The 19849-nt window shown below is 41.3% G+C and overlaps 2 protein-coding genes across 3 annotated transcripts in view; one reads left to right on the top strand and one right to left on the bottom strand.

Annotated features, from left to right (window-relative positions):
• The window catches only part of DNAJC24 (DnaJ heat shock protein family (Hsp40) member C24), a 35034-nt gene extending 28847 nt beyond the window's left edge, over nucleotides 1–6187 (top strand). For both annotated transcript variants that reach the window (XM_059474605.1, XM_059474604.1), the window contains exons 4-5: nucleotides 4468–4536; nucleotides 5322–6187. In XM_059474605.1, coding sequence (XP_059330588.1) covers nucleotides 4468–4536; nucleotides 5322–5446 — 194 coding nt within the window. In that variant the 3' untranslated portion in view covers nucleotides 5447–6187. The remainder of the gene's footprint in view (nucleotides 1–4467; nucleotides 4537–5321) is intronic.
• Nucleotides 6188–6353: 166 nt separating this feature from the next.
• IMMP1L (inner mitochondrial membrane peptidase subunit 1) overlaps nucleotides 6354–19849 on the bottom strand; it is a 32106-nt gene continuing 18610 nt past the window's right edge. Inside the window, exons 5-6 of the mRNA XM_059474603.1 lie at nucleotides 10897–11007; nucleotides 6354–6439 (exon numbers count right to left, since the gene is read on the bottom strand). Coding sequence (XP_059330586.1) covers nucleotides 6371–6439; nucleotides 10897–11007 — 180 coding nt within the window. The 3' untranslated portion in view covers nucleotides 6354–6370. The remainder of the gene's footprint in view (nucleotides 6440–10896; nucleotides 11008–19849) is intronic.

Here is a 19849-nt window from a genome sequence, read left to right as displayed (position 1 = left end):
GGCTTCTCAGTAATCTCCTAATTTTTTGGTGCCTTCGGGCCATAGAATTAAAGGGGAAGGGACAAACCACAAATTGTTCAGAGGTTAGACTCAAATACTTACCCAACTTTTTCTGATCTGGAAATCCTATGAGAACTGCCTTTTTGTATGTTTTCTGAAATTTTTTCCAATTCATTGTTTTGCCATATAAGAATACCTTTTTATGATGGTGAATCTTTTGCTTACAGTCCCTATGAAAAATTTGGGGGCTGGAAAAAAAAACCTGCATAAGAATTTACCTATGAAGAATGGACTTGGGTTTTTTTTGTCAATAGATTTTCTTCTTAGATTTTTCCATTCTTTGTTTGATATCCCACTTAAAAAAGACTAATATGCAGTTAAAATCAGGCTTGACTCTGATAATTACCAAAAGTTTTTGGTGTGGATAAAACCTATTTCACATTTTTCACATTAGAAATCCCCTGAACCCCATAAGTTCATGCTTTTGTGACACAGCTGGAAAAAAGGAAAACTTCTCAACAGAGCCAGAGAATCACAGGGGCTGGAAGAACCTTCCCAGGCCACCCTGTGCAGATCAATCTCCCAGCTCAAGCCAGTCCTCACAGTTGCTCAGCCTGGCTTTACTGTCTCCAAGGGTGGAGATTCTCGAGCTGCTCTGGGCAAAAAACAGCACAAAAAGTTGTACTTAGTGTAAAGCAGCTCATTTTGTAACACCTGGTGATTAAAGCAGCCTTTGCTGACAATAGCAGGGATCTGCAGAGTGCCAGGTTATGCTCTGTGTGTGACAGAAGTGGATGTTCCTTCTCCGGCCACGGATTTGTGGCTGCAGCCCCTCAGCTGGAGCACAAGCCTTTGAACTCTCTGGAGTTAAATCTCATCTGCAACAAATGCAGCAGGATTGTTTTGGTATTTCTGCATCTCTTTGTTAGGAAAATTCTCAACGTGACTTTGTTAAAATTTGAAATTAAAGTAGGTGTGTTTGTTTTAGATTGAGACAGCAGCTAAGAAAAGACTCAGGAAAGTCAGAAGAGTCTGAAAAGACTCAAATTTAAGTAATTGTTTTAAAACTGAAAAGCCTGTTTAAAAAAATTAACTTGTGAAAGCATCCAGTGAGTATGTGGTGATTTTTATGCAGAGTAGATACTGTGAACAGTATTTGACTGACAGTACATATCTTAAAGTTTAATTGTGTTTGGTTTGAAAAAAAAAATCAATCCTACATATGTATGCCTGATAAAGAGCTAGAAAAATCTTCCAAGTATTATGACTATTTTTACTATAACCATAAACTGTTAAAAGGGTTGAATTTCCATTTACTGCTTGCAACCCTTTTCCCTAAAACTCAGCCTTAAATAGCACAAGAAATATTTATTGTATCTCCAAGTGAAACTTAAATACCTTTCCTCTTTTACAATTTCTGAATGACCCAGCAAGGGCTCTAGTAAAGCTTTACTGAACCAAGCTGCTAATAGTTATTTAATGTTGTTCTGTAGCCTGAAAGAATCTCAGTAGATTTTTCCTTTTAATCTCTTTGAATTGCAGGCTCATAAACCTCTCTGATGAGCCTGCCAGTGTTTTCTTAGATCCTGCAGTTGAGACAATGGAGCTGCAGAATCCTTTCACCTCTTGTTGTCAGACAAATCCAATAGATGGCAAAGCCAGGCAGGCTGTGCTGCTGGGAATTAAAATTTGTTTCCCAAGTTCTGCTGCTCACATTTCCCCCGGATGTTCAGGGTGGGTTCCAGAAGTGACAGCTCTGAAGAAAACTCAGTACACAGAATTTTACAGCCTGAGCAGACATCACAAGACTCAGCACTCAGTGGGACATTCCCACTCTCTTTGGGGCTGGGAGGGAAAATGGGACACCAGTTTGCTTCAGACAAGCAAGGAGCCATGGTTGTAATAAAAGTGATACAGATGAAATAAGGAAGGGCACAAAAATCTGAGAGCCATTGGGTTGGATGTTCTGCTTCCAAACTCAGACTGGGCTGTGCTTCTGTTTCTGCTGTCTCAAGGTGTATTAGGCTGGGTAATGGCTTTAATAGGAGAGCTAGAAAATAAAAAAACTTTGTTCATCTCTGGTAAATGTTCCTCCTGCTTGAACCAGCCAGGCAAATAAATGCAGTGTGCAAAGTTGCCTGACAAGAGCTGGTACTGGATCATGTGGGAAGTCAAGAGTACTAATAGCAAATTTTGGTTTTTTTGAGATAACCAGATTTCAGACTTCATAGAATCACAGTCATAGAATATGCTGAGTTGGAAGGGACTTAGGGGGATCAGTGAAGGCGTTGCACACCTAGGAATCACACCCTGTGCCTGAGAGCATTGTCCAAGCCCTTCCAGAGCTCTGCCAGGCTGGTGCTGTGAGCTCTGCCCTGGGCAGCCGTGCCAGTGCCCAAACACCCTCTGGGGGAAGAACCCGTGCCTGATATCCAATCTGAACCTGCCCTGATTCCAGGCCATTCTCTGGGTGCTGTCCCTGTCCCACAGAGCAGAGATCAGTGCCTGAACCTGCCCTGATTCCAGGCCATTCTCTGGGTGCTGTCCCTGTCCCACAGAGATCAGTGCCTGCCCCTGCCCCAGCCATCCCTGGGTGCTGTCCCTGTCCCACAGAGCAGAGATCAGTGCCTGCCCCTGCCCTGTCCCACAGAGATCAGTGCCTGCCCCAGCCCCAGCTCCAGCCATCCCTGGGTGCTGTCCCTGTCCCACAGAGCAGAGATCAGTGCCTGAACCTGCCCTGCTTCCAGGCCATTCTCTGGGTGCTGTCCCTGTCCCACAGAGATCAGTGCCTGCCCCTGCCCCAGCTCCAGCCATCCCTGGGTGCTGTCCCTGTCCCACAGAGATCAGTGCCTGCCCCAGCCCCAGCTCCAGCCATCCCTGGGTGCTGTCCCTGTCCCACAGAGCAGAGATCAGTGCCTGCCCCTGCCCTGGCCCTGGTGAGGATGCTGAAGGCCACCATGAGCTCTGGCCTCAGTCTCCTCCAGGCTGAGCAGACCCAGGGCCCTCAGCAGCTCCTCACACTCTGCCCCCTCAGGGCCCTTCCCCATCCTCGAGGCCTCCTTGGGATGTTCTCTAATGGCCTCATCTCTTGTTTATGTTGTGGCACCCAAAACTGCCCCAGCACTCGAGGTGAGGCCACCCCAGCTCAGAGCAGAGCAGGACAATCCCTCCTTGCCCAGCTGGAGATGCTGTGCCTGATCCTTCAGATCTGAGCATCAGATGGAGAATAACAATGAATAACAATCTCTGTTCAGCCTGGGAACTGTGAGGATTATTTTTGCCCATTGATTTTTTTATTTTCAAAATTACAATTGCAGGGATGAATTAGAAAAGCTTTGTTGAAATTCTGTTCCCCAAGCTTTGTATTATACCATGTTTGGAATAGAAGAGAGAGCAGACTTTTCCTCAGCTGCTTCTTCATTACTTTAATGGTTGGACTCAAAGATGTTTTCCAGCATAAATGATGCTGTGGTTCTATGATTCACAGTTACTTTAAGCTCATTAATTTGCATTACATCTTCAGGTGGCCCATCTGCCCTTTTTGTACTTTCTAGCAGTGAGGCATGACCCAGACCTCCACCACCAATCTATAAAATTTTTGAGAGTAATCCTGCTTCATTAATCCCAAATAGGAAGCTCTGGAAGTTTGATAACTCAGTTTTTTGTTACCTGTAGATGTTGTACACTTTTCATTTCATGCTGGACTCCCTGGGGGATCAAATGGCAACAGATCTCTCAGGTACAGGCAGAACTTGACTTTCTTTCTGTGCTCAGAGACTCTTTCTCATAAAAGAGCACTTGGACTGCTCTTCCCCTGCAAGTGTTTTTTACAGGAGTTATTTCTTCTGCAGGATTTATTTCCTTGCAGGAATTTCAGTGGTGTTCTCACACACAACAAGCCCTTGGTGCTTATTTGGAAGGTTTTTATTTGGCTTCTCCTTCTTCCTTCTCCATGAATGGCATTGCCTGAGAGACACTGAGACATCTCCTTTTGTAGAGATATTTAAAATCTGCCCATCCTGGTCAGCTTGTTCCAGCTGCCCTGGGGGGTGCAGGAGGTTTTGATGGGTGATCTTGAGAGGTCCCACAAATCTGTGAAAAGTGCAGGTTCACCTTCACCATTTCAGCTCGTGGAGTTGGAGTTACAGCCAGCTTTTGAAAGGCACCTACATCAAAAGTAGTTTGTAGCAGAAGTTTGATGTAGTAGAAGTTTGCCCCTAATTTCACACAAGTGCTGGTTTCAGGGTCTTAATTCAGTAATTTGTTGTCACCATTTATTTCTCCTGGCTACAAGAGAACATGTTCCAGCTTATGCAGATCTATGGAAACCTAAAATTTTAGAGAACTCCAGTTTGAACTGACACAGTGGTCTAGGCAGGGCTCTGGTAGGGACCAGACTGACTGCTAGGTTTATAAACCCATTAATTTCTCAGAAAAGACTGAGCATCTGTCGTGTTTGCTTTACAGAAGATAACCTGACAAAAGAATGGCCACTTCATGAACAGATTTATCTTGAGGACATGTCCTGGAATGAAGGTATGAGAGCCTTATTGCTGGTTCCCAATGCTTTTCTTTGTCCCTCTTAATGTTTTCTCTTTTTTTCTGCATCTTGCATCATTGTTGCCTTACTTTAAGTGCTGTTTTTGCTGTATTTCCTGGGACAAGCTTTCTGTTACATTTGTTTCCCATTTCATCTGCATTTCCCCCCACCCTCACTTGCAGTACCACTTTTCACCCAGCTCTCCTCTGGTATCATTGAGAGTACATAGATTTTTCCCATATCTTCTTGCCCTTCCTGTGATGGTAGAATGCCTCTGTTTCTTTTTTCACCTGCCACTGTTCCTTCCCTCCTGTCTATTGCTCTGGCTTTTCTTGTTTAATTACTTTTGGAATAAATGGCTGATATTTATTTTTATTTTTAAACTTTTTTTTTTAAGTTGTGAGGGGAAAAATCCTACTTTCCTTTTTTTTTTTTTTGTTTTGGTTCCTGGGTTAGCAGCCTATTTTGGAAGCATCCTAGATCTGTATGATTTTTCTTTTAGTATCTTCAGATTGTGCACCTTGTAATTACTGGAGCTTTTGGGTTTGGTTGTTTGGTTTTTTTAAGAGACTCCATTGGCCCTGGTTGTTCAGTGTAAGAATACCTCAATCACTGAAACACTTTGAGATTATTTTTTGAGCTACAAATGGTAGCACAGATACTGATACTTACAACCCAGCAGTGGGAGGTTGTTACTAAGAGCAGCTTTGTGAAGAAAATTCCAAATAAATTCTTGATTCTTCTCCAGCACTAAAGGTGTTTTTGTTTTCTTTTTTGGCAGATGAACAACTCTACACTCTGTCCTGTCGATGTGGTGGGAATTACAGTGTCTCCAAGAGTGAAACCAAAGATGTATCTTTGGTTTGTTGTGACACATGTTCACTTGTTATCGAGATCCTGCAATGATTGTTTCAGTGAAGCACACTGAGTGTTACAAACTGTTCAAAAGACTGGACAAACACGTGAGGGAATCTACTACAGAAATGTATGTTAAAGAAAAGGGGGGCACTACAAGAATGAGTTGATTCAGGGTTAAAAATGACAAGTTCCCCTTTGCTCACACAGCTGGGATTCTCCTACTGCAGCTGAAGAGCTCATTACTCAACACTCCAACCCAGAACAGGAGTTTGTACAACTGGAATGCATCTCCTGATCTCAAGGTCTCTTTCCCAGCAAACAACAGAGCAGCTTCTTCCAATTTCAGTCTGAAGCAGCTCTTGGGCCCTTCTTCTTAGGTTAAATCCTTGCAACAGCTCAGATGACAAAATTCAATCAGGAGGCACAGACGTGAGAATGCTTTGAAGATAATGAAGAGCAAAGTTCAGCGGTGGGAAACAGGAACATTTTCCATTTGTAAGCTAAATATTTAAGTTCATGAAATCCTCTCAAGGGCTGGGGCCCAGGAGGAGGAGGCAGAGGCTGGCAGCTGGAAGCAGTGGCTGTGCCTGCCCCGTGACAGTGGCATCACCTGGAGCAGGAGCAGGAGCTGGGCTGAGGCTCTCCGTGTCAGAACAAATGGAGTCATCACTCCTGAGAGGACAGCTAAGGAGGAAGCTGAGCTCTGACCCCGCTGGGCAGCCAGAGGAAACCCCACCAGCAGGTCTGGAACCCCACTGGTGCTGTGTTCAGTGCCAGCCCTGGCACCACCTGCTGATGGCAGGCACATCGTTTTGGTGGGTGACACAAGTGTATCATTCCCACTCTGAAGTTAGGTGTAATCTCAGAAAGAGATATCTTTGTCAAGTAATATTTGTGTTTATTCTAAGCGAAAATAGTTCCATTCAATTTAGTAGAAAATACTATGAAAACAGTCAATAGTACATAAGTCTTTTAATCATCAAGAAATCTGTGGCCGTTGGGGCTTGCACGTAGAAATCCAAAGTCATTCAGAGGCCATATCTGTAAAATAAAGAACAGTTACAAGAGATTTAATCACAATCCAAAATTCAGTGTTTTCATTTGTCATTGGAATCGTTTCATAAGCATCATCATTTTTTCTCTCTTTGGTAAAGAACTTTGCTCACTGATGTGCTTCTCTTACTAGGAGTAATTAATCCTGTGTGTTACAGGGAATTGTTCCAGAGTGTGAATTTTACAATTTATACAGGAGATATGCTTTGCTATGGAGAGCCTCATGAATTCCATTGCTTTTTTCACCCTTGGAAATAAATATGTTCCTAAAGAGCATCTTCCCAATTCAGTGTTTTCTAGCTTGTAAAGCTCTTCATGACTTTAAAGACCAGGTATGTGTTTTTTGGTCCATCTAAGAGGAAAAAAGTACCACACACATGGACATCCTTGTGATGGGGTGTATTTTTATTTTATTTGTATTTTCAACTGGAAAATACCAAAAAGAAAAAAAGATCTGTTGGCTACAGGTAAACTTTAACAAACTTAAACAGGAATGAAGGGGTGGAGTGCCTGCCACCACCAGGCTCTGGATGAAGCTCCTCTGAGAAGGGACAGTTATTTCCAAAAGAGCACAACTCATCACCAAGTACAGGTGTCAGAGAGTGAAGCTGGCCAATAAATAAATCTTCTCTCCAGAAATTACCTGTGGAGCTGTTCATGCACTGAATGCTCCCAGGAGTACTTTGCTCTGCACAGTCATTAATTACATGTAGGATGGTCTTGGATGCAAAAAAAAAAGCAACAGGAAAGCAAGGACATTCATTTACTCATTGTCCTTTGCCTCCCTTGAATGTCTGTGTCTCTTTCAAAGATGGCACAAGGGGCTCAGCAGGAAGAAGGGAAAGATGAGGATGAACAATCAATGCCCTCTGTGGCTCTAAGCCCATAAAAATTGCACAGCCCTTGCCCAAGATGAAGCAGCCTAGACAGTGAAAGGTGGGCTGCTACTTTGTTCCCAAAGCATCTGTCAGTATTTTAGTTATCTCCCTTATTTTTCCTTAGAATTTGATCTTAAGAACAGCAACCTAAGAGCAATCCTGACTTCATGGAGCAGCCAGAGCTCAGAAGAAGGAGCCTTTGCTGCTCCCCGTGTGGAGTGAAAGAGCAATTGTCTCGTTTAAAAGAGGGAGCACAGGCAGCGGCTCAGTTATTTCTGCCCCTGTGATGTGTCCCCAGCAGCAAAGGCTGTGCCAGGAGAGGCTGAGGCAGCTCAGGACAGGCCTGGCAGCAGCAGCAGCAGCAGCAGCAGCAGCAGCAGCAGCTCTCTCCTGGCTGGGGCTGTGCCCTCTGCAGGCTCCTGTGCCCCACCAGGAAGGCAGAAGGACAGTCATGCTCAGGACCTCAAGTGCTGTGCATCAGGACAAGGCCCTTGTGCAAGATCTCAGACAATTCCTGTGGCTCTGGCATGTGCAGTCAGGGAGGAGCAGGAGGAACAGCTGTGACACAGAAGCACAGAGGTGATGCCTTGTCTCTGTGCTGATCAGTGAGCTATTTTTAAGTTCCTCACAAAAATACAGATACAAGCCAGCAACAGAAGGGTATTTGTGATCTTGGTTAGCAGCAAAGCTGTAGAATTCAAAGCTGTCCAGAGGGCCTGTGCTGGCTGCAGGCTGGGTGTCAAGTCTTTGTTTGGCCCTGAAGGCGAGCAGAAGTAAAAAGAAAGAAAAATATCCCATATAACAAATGTGAGCTGATCTCAGTAAAGGCCTGGAGAAGGTAGTTTTTCACTCTGTTTGCTCCAGCACAAATCTCATTTCAGGCAACTCAAATCACACCTACTGCAACTTGACTTTCTTTCAGTGAAAGTCATCAAATTAGCTTTAAATGTTGCTTTGACAGTGTAGTTTGAAATTTGTCACAGTAATCTTAGTGGTAGAGTTAGAATAAAAATGATGTTTTATCTCGTCTGCATATGTAGGGAGAACCTGAGAAACAATACTGGTGCTTGGAAAGAGATGGCAAGCTCTCCTCTGTGAAACAAAGACATGCCACTCTGCCTTTAAAGTTCTGACAGAAGTTGACTGTGACTTGCTCATTCAGACTGGCTCTTCCAATTAGCAGCTCTTTGCCCTCTCTGCTTTGGCCTACATAGATAGATTTGATCTGATGGACGGGGCATAAATGGGGCTAACTAGCTCTTTTGAAGATACACCACAGGTCTAGCTGTGACATGGAGCCTAAATCCAGGGAATGCACAGGATATCCTACCTAGGACAGCATGAAACACGAGTTCTAAGTGGGATTCCCAGTGCTTTTCCTGACTTTGCAGCTGCTTTGATTTCAGCAGCCCCTTTATGGCATGACCTTGTGTTTGGAGTGGCAGGACAAGAATCAAGTGTTGGTATTTCTGTAAGGGTTAAAAACTGCTGCACCAACCCTTGGTCTAAACTTCAGATAAACATTCATGTTTTGCCAAGAACAGGCTGGCTAAACAAATGCAGCCAGCTAGGTTGGCTAAGCTCACTCTCTTCTGTGGAAATCCCTGACTTCCAAATTATATCTGGGGTTTTTTGTGTCCATTCCTAAAAAAGTAACTTAGCACTGAAAGGCACTGTTACATCTGCTCCACTGTAAGACAAAGACACAGAAACTTCCATTCTGAAGGCAGTAAAAACTGTTGGATGGAGGAGAAGCCAAAGCTGCAGCAGGCTGCACTAAAAGCACTCAGAGGTTTCCTGGCCAGTGGCCAGCCAGCCCTGTGCAGGCTGTACCTGCTGCCCTGACTGCAGTGTGCAGCAGCAGCACACAGGAGCAACAGCACTCTGTGCTCATGTGAGGTATCAGGAAGAACCCAATCAGAAACACTCATTTGAAGAACAAATTCATTTTTGCTTTTGTTAGGCACCATCTACTTAAATCTCACAAAAGCTTGAATAATCATTACTCTATGCCACTGTCATTAAACAACTGCCTGTGAAATCTGGTTAAATGATTTTGATTAAGTATCAAGTGATTGCGTAATTATTTTTTTAACAGAAAATGTTCAGGACTCCTAAAGTAGTGCTTCAATAGGAATTATCTGTGAGTTCCACTCGTTGTACAGAGTTTACTTAGGGTTCAGTCCTGTCAGTCACTTCATTAAGGTCTTTCAAACACCTTCCTTGTCAGGGCACAAGCTGGACACAAAATCTATTGCTGTGGAGAGATCCTGTGACTGATTCTGGCTGTCCATACACACAGCTTCTTGATATATCCAGTATTTGCTAACATTAAAGCAGTGAACAGCAGCAGCTTTTCTGTACCTGTGCACCAGCTTGGAGAAATGCTTTTTTCAGTTGCATTATTACTGCCACATTCTCATTAGAGGAGTGTCAGCAGATGAGCGTCCTTTGTCTCTTATCAGTCAATAATTCAAGCTAAAACTTGGGCCATAAAAATAGCCCTGTTGGGAACCAGCCTTTTCCCCTCTGGTGTCCAGGGCAGGGCAGACAGCAGGAGAAGGGGCAGAGCTCTGAGTAAACACCGGGGAAGAACTCAGAGCAAATGGGAGCCAGGAGGAACAGAAGTCACCCCAAATTTGCCAGTAGGGCTGAGGGGGCCCTGTTGTCTGAGCTTTAGAAAGCAATTACTGATTGTGCTCAATAGCTCCAAGGGGTTGTTTTGAAAAGTCCCAAATTGTGTTCATAAATACAGTAAATTAAGGATATAAGGCTTTGCTAATTGGAAAGATCTAATCTTTCCTTTGTAATACACGTGTGCTAAATTATGGGTTTGTGGATGTGTTGAAGTATATGGAGAAAACCTTTTTTTATTGTTCTGAATGCACAACTTTCAATCCAGCTTTCTAAAAGCAGGTGCATAACTGTGTAATACACACTCCCCTATTTCTTAAACTTTTTATGGAGAGGAAATTGTGTTATGTTTCTTCTTTTTGGTAAAAGAGTAATCTAGTAACACAGACAATATCAAAAAATAATTCAGTGTGAAATAAAGTTGTAGAATTGCTGAAGCAAAAGGAGAAAAAACTGTGATGGTTTATACAGTACAATATTAATTTAAAGCATTTTTTTAGTTTAAAAAGCAGCAAGGCCAGGCTACATGTGCAAGTCTGGAAAGAGAATCTTTTCCTCCATTTTGTTTTTTGGACCACAGAGCTACAACAGTGAAAAATCATTTTGCAGAGAGAATCAAAGTAAGGATGAAATGTACCTCTGTGCAGTAGGGCGTAGGTGTGTACATTTGTGGTTTTATCATGTTTGGATTTGCTTGCAAAACAATTCATTCCATTTTCATAGCAGTGAAAACTGCTCAGTGCTGCTCCAAAGTCCTCCCTCCAAAAACCCCGTCACTGTTGATTTATCCTTTTACAGCAGGTGGTGGAGTGTTCATGCTTTCCTTTCCATTTGCTGTGGCCAGGCAGCTGGGGAGGCAAGTTTCAGTACCTAACAGCCACTCATTAAAAATGTATTAATGCAACTGTTTTTAGATAGTAGAAATTCACATACCTTAAGACAAATGCGTCCTCTTATCAGCCCATAAGGAACAGGTCCGTAGCACCTGGAATCTGTAGAATTCCTGAGATTATCACCTTCTAACCAGACATGTCCTTTAGGCACCTATAAGCAAGATTGAAATGTAAAAAGAAACCCAAACAGAATGGTGTTAAGCACAGTTTGCCTTACAGTGTTTTTCCTGATTTCTGTGCTCTGTATTTCATGTAATGAACTAAATTTTATTGAGTCTATGAGACTCACTGCCAGATTTAGAGGGATGAGAAGGAGTGCTCCAAAGTATCTGTTCTATCATGTGCTCAAAAACCAATGGTTTGCAACAAAAAACCCAAAATGAAGATGCAAGAGGTTAGACCAATGTGACAGGGTCATTAATTTAATAGACTTCAAAAGAGGTCATTAGGATGTTGACTGAAAATCTGCCCTCCTGTCGCAGTAACAGCATGAACAGGGCAGCCACACACTCATCAACATCCTGGGGCCAGCACCAAGGCTAGACCTGTTAGTAGATTCATGATGAACTAACTGGTAATTGATTGTGACATCAATTACGAATAATCTCATCATTTTATCGGAGTAGGCTTGTCAAAGTTCTAATTAAGATCACAGTTCATTCTATGTGCAGGCAGAATCCACAACACATTATATTGCAGTAATGATGATCACAAAACAGCAAATCCCTTTTTATAATTTGAAAATTAATGATGGTGACCTTATACTATATGACAAAGACCTTTCATTGCCCATATATATTATGCATTAACTATATTACATACCACGGATTCATGGCATTCACTGGCTGACTCAATGACAAAATGAGAAATAGCAACATAGCTGTAATAGTTACCTAAATGAGAGTATGAAGCTTTCATATGTGAAAAAGTTGCTCCTGCAAGTCTTAAACTAAGATATCTACTTGAGACATATGATACTATTTTGTAATGTTTTCTTAAAATTGTTTCAGATACAAATAACCTCTTTCAAGTTACCAAATAAAATACTTCATAATTATGTTTCTTATTGGGTCTTGTTTCTAAAATTTTAAACCAGGCTGAAAATTTAAATGAAGCAATGGACTTTAAACATTTATTTTTCCAAAACCAAGTAGCCACTTGAAACATTACTATGAAGTATCTACTTGAAACATTACTACGACCACAATTCAGAGGAAAAACATATGGAAACAAACTAAATAAACAAACAAACAATTTCAAGGGAAACTCAAAGTACAAGTAGCATGAATGTTTTAGAATTGAGCCACGCACCGTAAACGCAATAGCCTACATAAGAGAGAGTTCATGGGTAACAGATTAAACAATGTGAAAGACTCCAGACTAAAGGCAGGTTGTAAACCAGTAAGAACAAATGCAGATGTCCCACTGGAGCAAACTGCAGGCGATACCTGCAGCTATCTGGCCAGCTAACACTCCCTGGGCACCTGGGCTTGCTCTTGTTTGGCCATGCTGCCACGCGCCCGTCACCGGAGCAGCATCCCAGGCTGGCACACTGCTGCCACAGCCCCTCTGCTGAGCCGTGGCAAATGTGCCAGCTGTGGACTGAGACACAACAGGTCACTTGGGCAGAGGAAACACACTGCAGAGAGCATCTGTGAGCCTGGCCATCCCTCCCAAGCAGCCCTGTGTTTCTGTGGCACCAGGAAAGGTGCTGGAGGTCTCTCAGAGGGCACAAAGCCTGCCCTCAGCATTTCAGAAGGTGCCCAGCAATGTCTAAGCCCTTCTGAAACCCACTGGCACCATCTCCTGCCCCAGGTATAAAGGAATGCCACCTCCTTTGGTTTTAACTGTTCCACTACTTGAGCCAAGCTTGTTCTCCCAGTCCTTCCAGACAGGAATTCCCTGTTCAGCTTGTCTGCCACCTTTGTTGCTTGCTAGGCTGATCAGATTCCTGGCACAGGCACCAAAGGGTTTCCTCTGGGAAGGCCAGCTGGTTCCAGCTACACGACTTTGGCCCTCCTCCTACCCAAGCAGCTTTGCAAACAAAAAAAACCAACCAGAAGTCAATTTATACATTTTCAAAAGCTTCTATCTGGAGTCAAACAACCAGTGTAGAACATGCATTTTGTATTTTTGATAGGTCTGTGTTTGAGCATGTGCTGTCACTGCTGTTTTCCTCAAAGATTCCATGTTTAGGATGTCCAGCAGGGTAGCTCAGTTCAGTGGATTCACTCAAAGCACTCCCTGTGTCCACATTCACACATGAGATTGTTTCCCATGTACAAATAACAGTACAAGGCAGCACCTGACCTTCCTGGTGCAAACTGCCCTGTCCAACACATCCTGGAATAACAAGTCAGCCACCAAACTGCTGCCACTGTGACAACAAACACACAAACAGGACAAGCTGGAATTACTAAGATCTAGAAAGCAAAGCCATGCTAACATTTCATGTTGCTGCAAAACCAACACTTCTTGCAGTGTGCTCCTGTTTCCCTGCCAGCTCCCCCTGTGCTGTTCTGGATCCTGTGCTTTCTCACTTCTCCCAGTTCACAGGCAGAATGTGATGCTCATCTTTTACTGTGTAAAATGAAGAACCACTCGTGACTCAAGTATATCCAAAAGCTTTCTAGAACACTTCCCATATTTCCACCAAGCTCTAAAATTACAAAAAAAGAAAATAAATTGCTTTTGCCTGTAATGGTATAAAACTACTTCCAGTTCTAGGAATAATTGTTTGTCTAGTCAATATGTTCACATTTTGCATTCCAGGTAGAACATTTACAGTGAAGTGTCTTCCTACATCCTGAACTTCACCACTTAAGGTAATTTTTGCAGTTCTCCCTGGAAGGTATGACTGGGCCCTACACCTCTGAATTTGGCATTAAGAGTACTGTCACAATGTGTGATTCATCTAGGGATAATGCACCTTTGCAGTGTCTGTCCATCATCTAGGCCCTTCACAAGAAAAATCACAAGAATTACAGGAAAATGTAAAACCAAATACCAGTGACAGGCAATAATCATTAATTGAAAAAAAACAAAACCCAAGAGTAGTATAAACCCCTTTGAAATAAAGACCAGTGCCAGAATCCTCCTCTATGCACCAAGCCATGTCTACACCACATCATTGATCTCAGTGGGATTGCTCACAGGGAATAGTTCACTTGGAATATCAGAGGCCAGGACCCAATCTGAAACACTGCAAAGCTCTGCAAGCACACTAGCTGGGAATAATATTCACCAAAAAAAAAAAAAAAAAAAATTGGCTGTTAAAAACCTGTATTTTTAGTAAGAATGTATTAACGGCACAGCAATGTGCTGCTGCTGCCGAAAACCCCAAGGCAGAGGGAAAGCCACTCGTGTCACAGATCAAGGGGTTGCATTTTGGAATCTACACGCAGTGGATTCCTAACTCTTAGGAAAGTTAACTGCATCCAAGAAATGGCACAGAAATCACAGAGGCACAGTGAGTGCAAACCCCCACTGGTGAGGGATAAAAGCACTGCCCTGGGCTGGGCAGCATCTCTGAGCTGCCTACACACAGGCCAGAACTAAAGATGGCAAAGTCTCACACGGCCAGCAGCTGAATTTTCACAGAACGAGTGGGACTGCAGAAGCAGCAACTCCTGAGCAGGGCAGGCTGCTGTGAAATGCTGTCTCTGAGTGTCTGCAGGCAGCTCCCTGCGCCTCAGCAGCCCCTGTGCCCCTGTTCTGTGCAGATTATCCCAGGATTTACCTCCCTTGTTCTCAGGCAGAACCGGTTATCTGCAGTGCTGCTTCAAAGTGTGGCAATGAAAGGCACCATCAGACACCCCTCTGCTCCCTCCCCAGGCTCTAGACCACAAGAACAAGACTATCCCTGGCAACAACTGAGCTGGAGGCAGCAGTTCATTCTCTTTCACCCCAAATAAACATCTGTCACTGAGACAAACTGGCAACACTTGCAGAACTGTTGGAGTTTACTCAGTGGTGCAACTAAAGTGGCAGAGCTGAAGTACAGGGCAGGTGTTTGATGCATGCTCACCAGCATAAAACATTAATTTACTTAAAGGGGGGAATCATCAAATAATTATATTCTTTTGGTCTCTTCACATGATGCCAAACTTTTTTTCTTTGATTATTCAATTATCTTCAAACCCAAGAGATAAGAACTCTGTGCTGCATTAACTAACATAGTAGGAAACTAATGTATTGCAAATAAAGCTAACAGAACTAAATTATCTGCCTCAAAAATACCCCCCAAACCCAACAAACTGAAAACAGGCTTCTGTGGTTTAGGGTTTTTGTTTTGAGAGAGCTTTTGCTAGTGATTTTAGGGCACTTATAAACATGAGTGTCTTGCAATCTCCAAAAACATCAGCACATACAATCAGCTGGGAGTAGAGGTTTGAACTTTTGTAAGGTCACAGGTATTCACATCACCTCCAGCAATATCAAAGTTTCCAACTTAAGAAGAACTTTAAATAATTCCCATCTTTTCAGTTCAGAGGCTTCCTTCTTGAGCTATGATAAGAACTAATCTCAGTGCTGGACAAAAGAATAAAAGTCTGCAAGTTCTCATCTATCCCTACTAAGGTCTATTTAAGTGCCTCCCACTTTGGTACAAGCAACAAATGTAATTGCTTCATGGCCTGCGGGTGTTCATTTAACAAAAGGAGCTTTTGTGAATAAACCACAGGTGTTACCTTGCTTGATTAAAGTGAAATATGATGAAAGATTCTACAATATCAAATGACAAATTTACTAAATACTGATTAAATTGCCTTATTTAAGTAAATTGCATCTAGTTAGGATAAAATATACACTATAGAAATGCAGGAGTTTGTTTTATCACTCTATACTTAAAGTCTCACATAACTACTCCTTAATCCCTTATTTATTAATTCAGAACCAAGACTGAATAATGCTTAACAAATACTTTTTTTAATGATCCAGTTGCTCCAGGCACTGTTTCTGTAGGTTTATCATAAATGTTGTTCATATTAAGGCTGCCACCTGTATAAAACCCAACTACATTAATTAGCTCAACATTTTCAGAATCAGGGTAAGAATTTGTATTTACTTTTTGGTGCTGAAAAAGCTCTGAAATGACAGCAACCACACTGGAACCTTAACAGCATAGCAGATGTTAAATCAACATCTTCTATATATCCTTAAAAGGCTGAATTACCTGCAATTTAATATTTCTTAATATAAAATAATTAATTTACATTAAATTTATAAATTTATGAATTTATAAATTATCTTAAATTTATAGGTACTTCCAAAGAGTTTAGCATTTTCCTTCTACTTGCTGAACAGTTTAAGCTGCTTATGAATAAGACATAATGTACTTGACCCAGTTTGTTTAAATGCACATTTTAAAAAGAAGACATTATGATGTTGGTCCAGGTTGTTATTAGAGAGGATGACAGTGAAACTCTAATGTGTTTTTATACAAAATCAAATTCATTGTGATTACATATTTATATTATGAATTCATTCTCTCTACAACGACATTTGTAATTTTAGTAGAAGATTTCTAAAAAGGTAAGATATGAAGACTTGCCTAAGTTTTGAAATTAAATATTAACCAATATTAAAATCACATAAGCTGCAGTGTTAACTCACACACCACAGGGGAATTAAGGAATATTAACTTAGGCTTGAATTCCTAAGACATTTTAAGGTATTTTTCTCTACTGTGAAAGCACACCAGTTGGATGTTGTTCTGCAAGAAAAATGTGGGTAAGCTATTACATTGACTTGTCAGAGCACTCATTGGTCATTTCAGTCTTTGGGATTTCATCACTGCTGCTCCTTCTAAACTTTGTGTAATGTAGGAGTAACTACTGCTGTCCTGAGCTTGACTACATGGAACTTTAAAGGTTTGAGCACTACACCCACAGCTTAATAGGAAAGGTTTTCATATCAGAGATGTCTATGGAGTCAAATATCTGAGAAAACTATCTGTCAAACATGAGAAAAATATCTGATAGTCAAATATGAGAAAAATATCTGATATCTCTTAGTATCATTTTCTACCTGTTCCAAAAGTTTTCAACTGTGTTGAATAATTCAAACACTTGCATGCATTGTTTACTGCTGAAAATATTTAATGCTGAGATCTAGATAATTTTGTTAAATACACAGACCTCAATTAGCTGGAAAAGCTATGTATCTGTTCTCTAAAACCTCTAGCTGCAACCCTAAATTTAAATTGTAAATCATCTTTCCTTTTCTAAAACTATTATCTGTTAAAATTAAAACTAACTGGTTCATGTCTTAGGCCAAAACATTCAGACCCAAATCTCCTAGCTACATTTAGAAACTCCTAAACAAAAATTCAGAATATGCCTGTGATTGACCAGTCCAGACTCTTATTAGCCTTAGATTTTTAGAAGAAAATATTGATTACAAATCCATCAAAGATTACTGAACAGTTTGCAGAGACCTTTCTGACAGCAATAATGCTCTGTACTCACAGGTCTGCAGTTCAGCCTGGGAGAGCAGGGGCTGATAAATAATATTACCAGGGCTAAGGAATCCTGTCTGCCAGCTCCATCAGCATGGACCCGAATCTCTCCTGCACAGCTGGCACACTCAGACTAAAACCTGTGCTCAAAAGCCCCAGTTGAATCCCAAGTAGTTGGTTTCACCATCCTGAGCAGCTTCCCAGAAGTTATTACTGAACTTTGAGAAGAGGGGTAACAGAATCATAAAATGTGGCTACTTCTATGTTCTTGAAGTATCACCAAACCAAAACTGCAAAGGTACAAAGGCCAAGCCACTTGAGCAGAAGAAATCCTGGAAATATTGGGAATTAGACTGACAAAATCCTTTGTGTTTCTTTTCTCTTGAACAATTTTGTTTTAACAGATCGGAATTTTGATTTAAAACGACTTCTCAGAAAACTCAAGGTAAGCATGAGTCACGAACTCTCTGTAGTGGGACACAGAGCCATCTGCAAATATGCCAAAGGAGCTCTCCTCTCCCACAGACATTCAGCACAGCTGCTGGTTAGAATTATGGCATGACTTTCTCTTGAGCCTCTAGAACACTCAGAGCTAAGGAGGAGCAAGAAAACACCTTACTCATTTTCCATATCAGCAACTACTGAAACTTACTCAGTGAACTACTAAACCATGAGTGTAAATATTAAGTTACTTAGAGCAAAGGGAAAAGAAGTGGTGTTTTCATTAGGTTTATTTTTAATCGCTATTTAGGATACCTTAAAATGACTATCCAACAGTACTGAGTGCTCTGAAATACCAAACCACTTTTCAATGTCTTGCAGGGTGTATTGAAACCCTGTGATTCCAATCCTGTGTCATTTGCTTTGCCATTATGTTATCCTTAGTGCCCACGTTATATTCTTACTTGCTTGGCTTGCATTAGCCAAGAGCTGCTGAAGAGTTCCCAGCCCTGTGCAAACACAGCAGGGTGCATTATCTTGGGAATGCTGTTGGCTCTGGAGCTCCCACAGGATGAGGAGATGCCATCTCCGTGGCAAGGCTCATTTTGCTGCAGCACAAGGAAACACTGATTGATCACCAGCACGGTGTTGCTGAGATATGGATTTGTATCTCAGCTTTTTATCACTGGGGCAGTTCCTTATTTACAGACTCTGCCTCTATTAAGTGACATTATTAGGGACTACTTTTGTTTAAGTGCCTCAAAGGCTCAGCATATTGGTGGTTTATGACATACAAGCTGTTTGATTCTGATGGTTTAGCCCTCACTTTTTCACACTGTAAATAGGAGCTGCAGCACAAGAACATATGGTACGTGAAGAAATTAAAGCTAAAGTAAATGGCATGAAAGCAAATTCAAACAGAGCAATAAGATACTCTATATTATACTGAATTATAAACCTGTATTAAGAGTTTTTAAAACGGGAAATAAAAGCTTAAATATGAAAAATAACCTTTCAGATGTAGGGTTTTTTTAGGATCATTTCAGGGGTTTACTGTGATTAATTTCCTTATTAATCCTCATTAATCGCTGTATAGTTAAATGAATGAAATAGGATATCTCTTAATAAGTGAAACTAGTTCTGAATACAGCATTAGTGCTTTACCTTTTTAACTTCTGGGTTCATACCACATATAATTAAATGAATGAAATAGGATATCTCTTAATAAGTGAAACTAGTTCTGAATACAGCATTAGTGCTTTACCTTTTTAACTTCTGGGTTCATACTACATTGCCTCTGTTAGAGAAAAAATACGTTATGCATTCTTAAATGTTTATTACAACAAATACACTTGTTTCTATTTATAAATGTACATTTAGCACAAAACCAAAGAAGAGCCCTGCAAAACTGCCGGCCTAATGCTCACATTCCATATCAGATATAAAAAAAAGGAAAACTATCTTTTCCTAACTTTTTAATACCATAGCAGCCTATTTAAAAAAGGAATTTCATTATACTTTCATGTAAATAGGAAAATTTCCCTAATTATTGTTCTACAGATAAACTCCAATAGTATGTACTTAAACTGTAATTTCAGCACAGGCCTAATTTATACACTCAGTTTTATATGTGGCATTAGTTCCATCAGCCTGTAATTCCAACTCCATCAAAGACAGGTTTCTGATACAGCTTTAGCTTCAGTGCACTCTGACATAAATAATTTTCTCTTATGATGTGTTCCTTCAGTTAAATAGAGCAGCAAGAGTATTTTAACTGCCACTGCTGCTGTGCATTTCTGCTCAGCTGAAATACCTCTTTTCAGAACAACTTATTCAGCTCATGTATGATTTTGTTTGTTTGTTTGTTTCTTTTCATTATAGCTTGGAAGGTTGGTCTGTTGTGTTTGGATTTTTTTTAATCTCCAGGTATCTCCTTGGTTGTTTGCAGCAAAAATGTATCTCATCTGTGTAATTTTACACAGAGTAAATTGTAAACAGAGTTCTCCATACACATAAAGGCATCCTGAGTATATTCATGAATGAACCAGCACCTCAATAGGATCTGATTTTAGCATTCTCTCAGGCTTCAGGGTAA

Source organism: Ammospiza nelsoni, chromosome 6 (genome assembly GCF_027579445.1).
Source record: "Ammospiza nelsoni isolate bAmmNel1 chromosome 6, bAmmNel1.pri, whole genome shotgun sequence".
Classification (NCBI taxonomy): Eukaryota; Metazoa; Chordata; class Aves; order Passeriformes; family Passerellidae; genus Ammospiza; species Ammospiza nelsoni.
The sequence above is the reverse complement of the archived record's forward strand: the minus strand, read 5'-3'. Positions and strand labels throughout refer to the sequence as shown.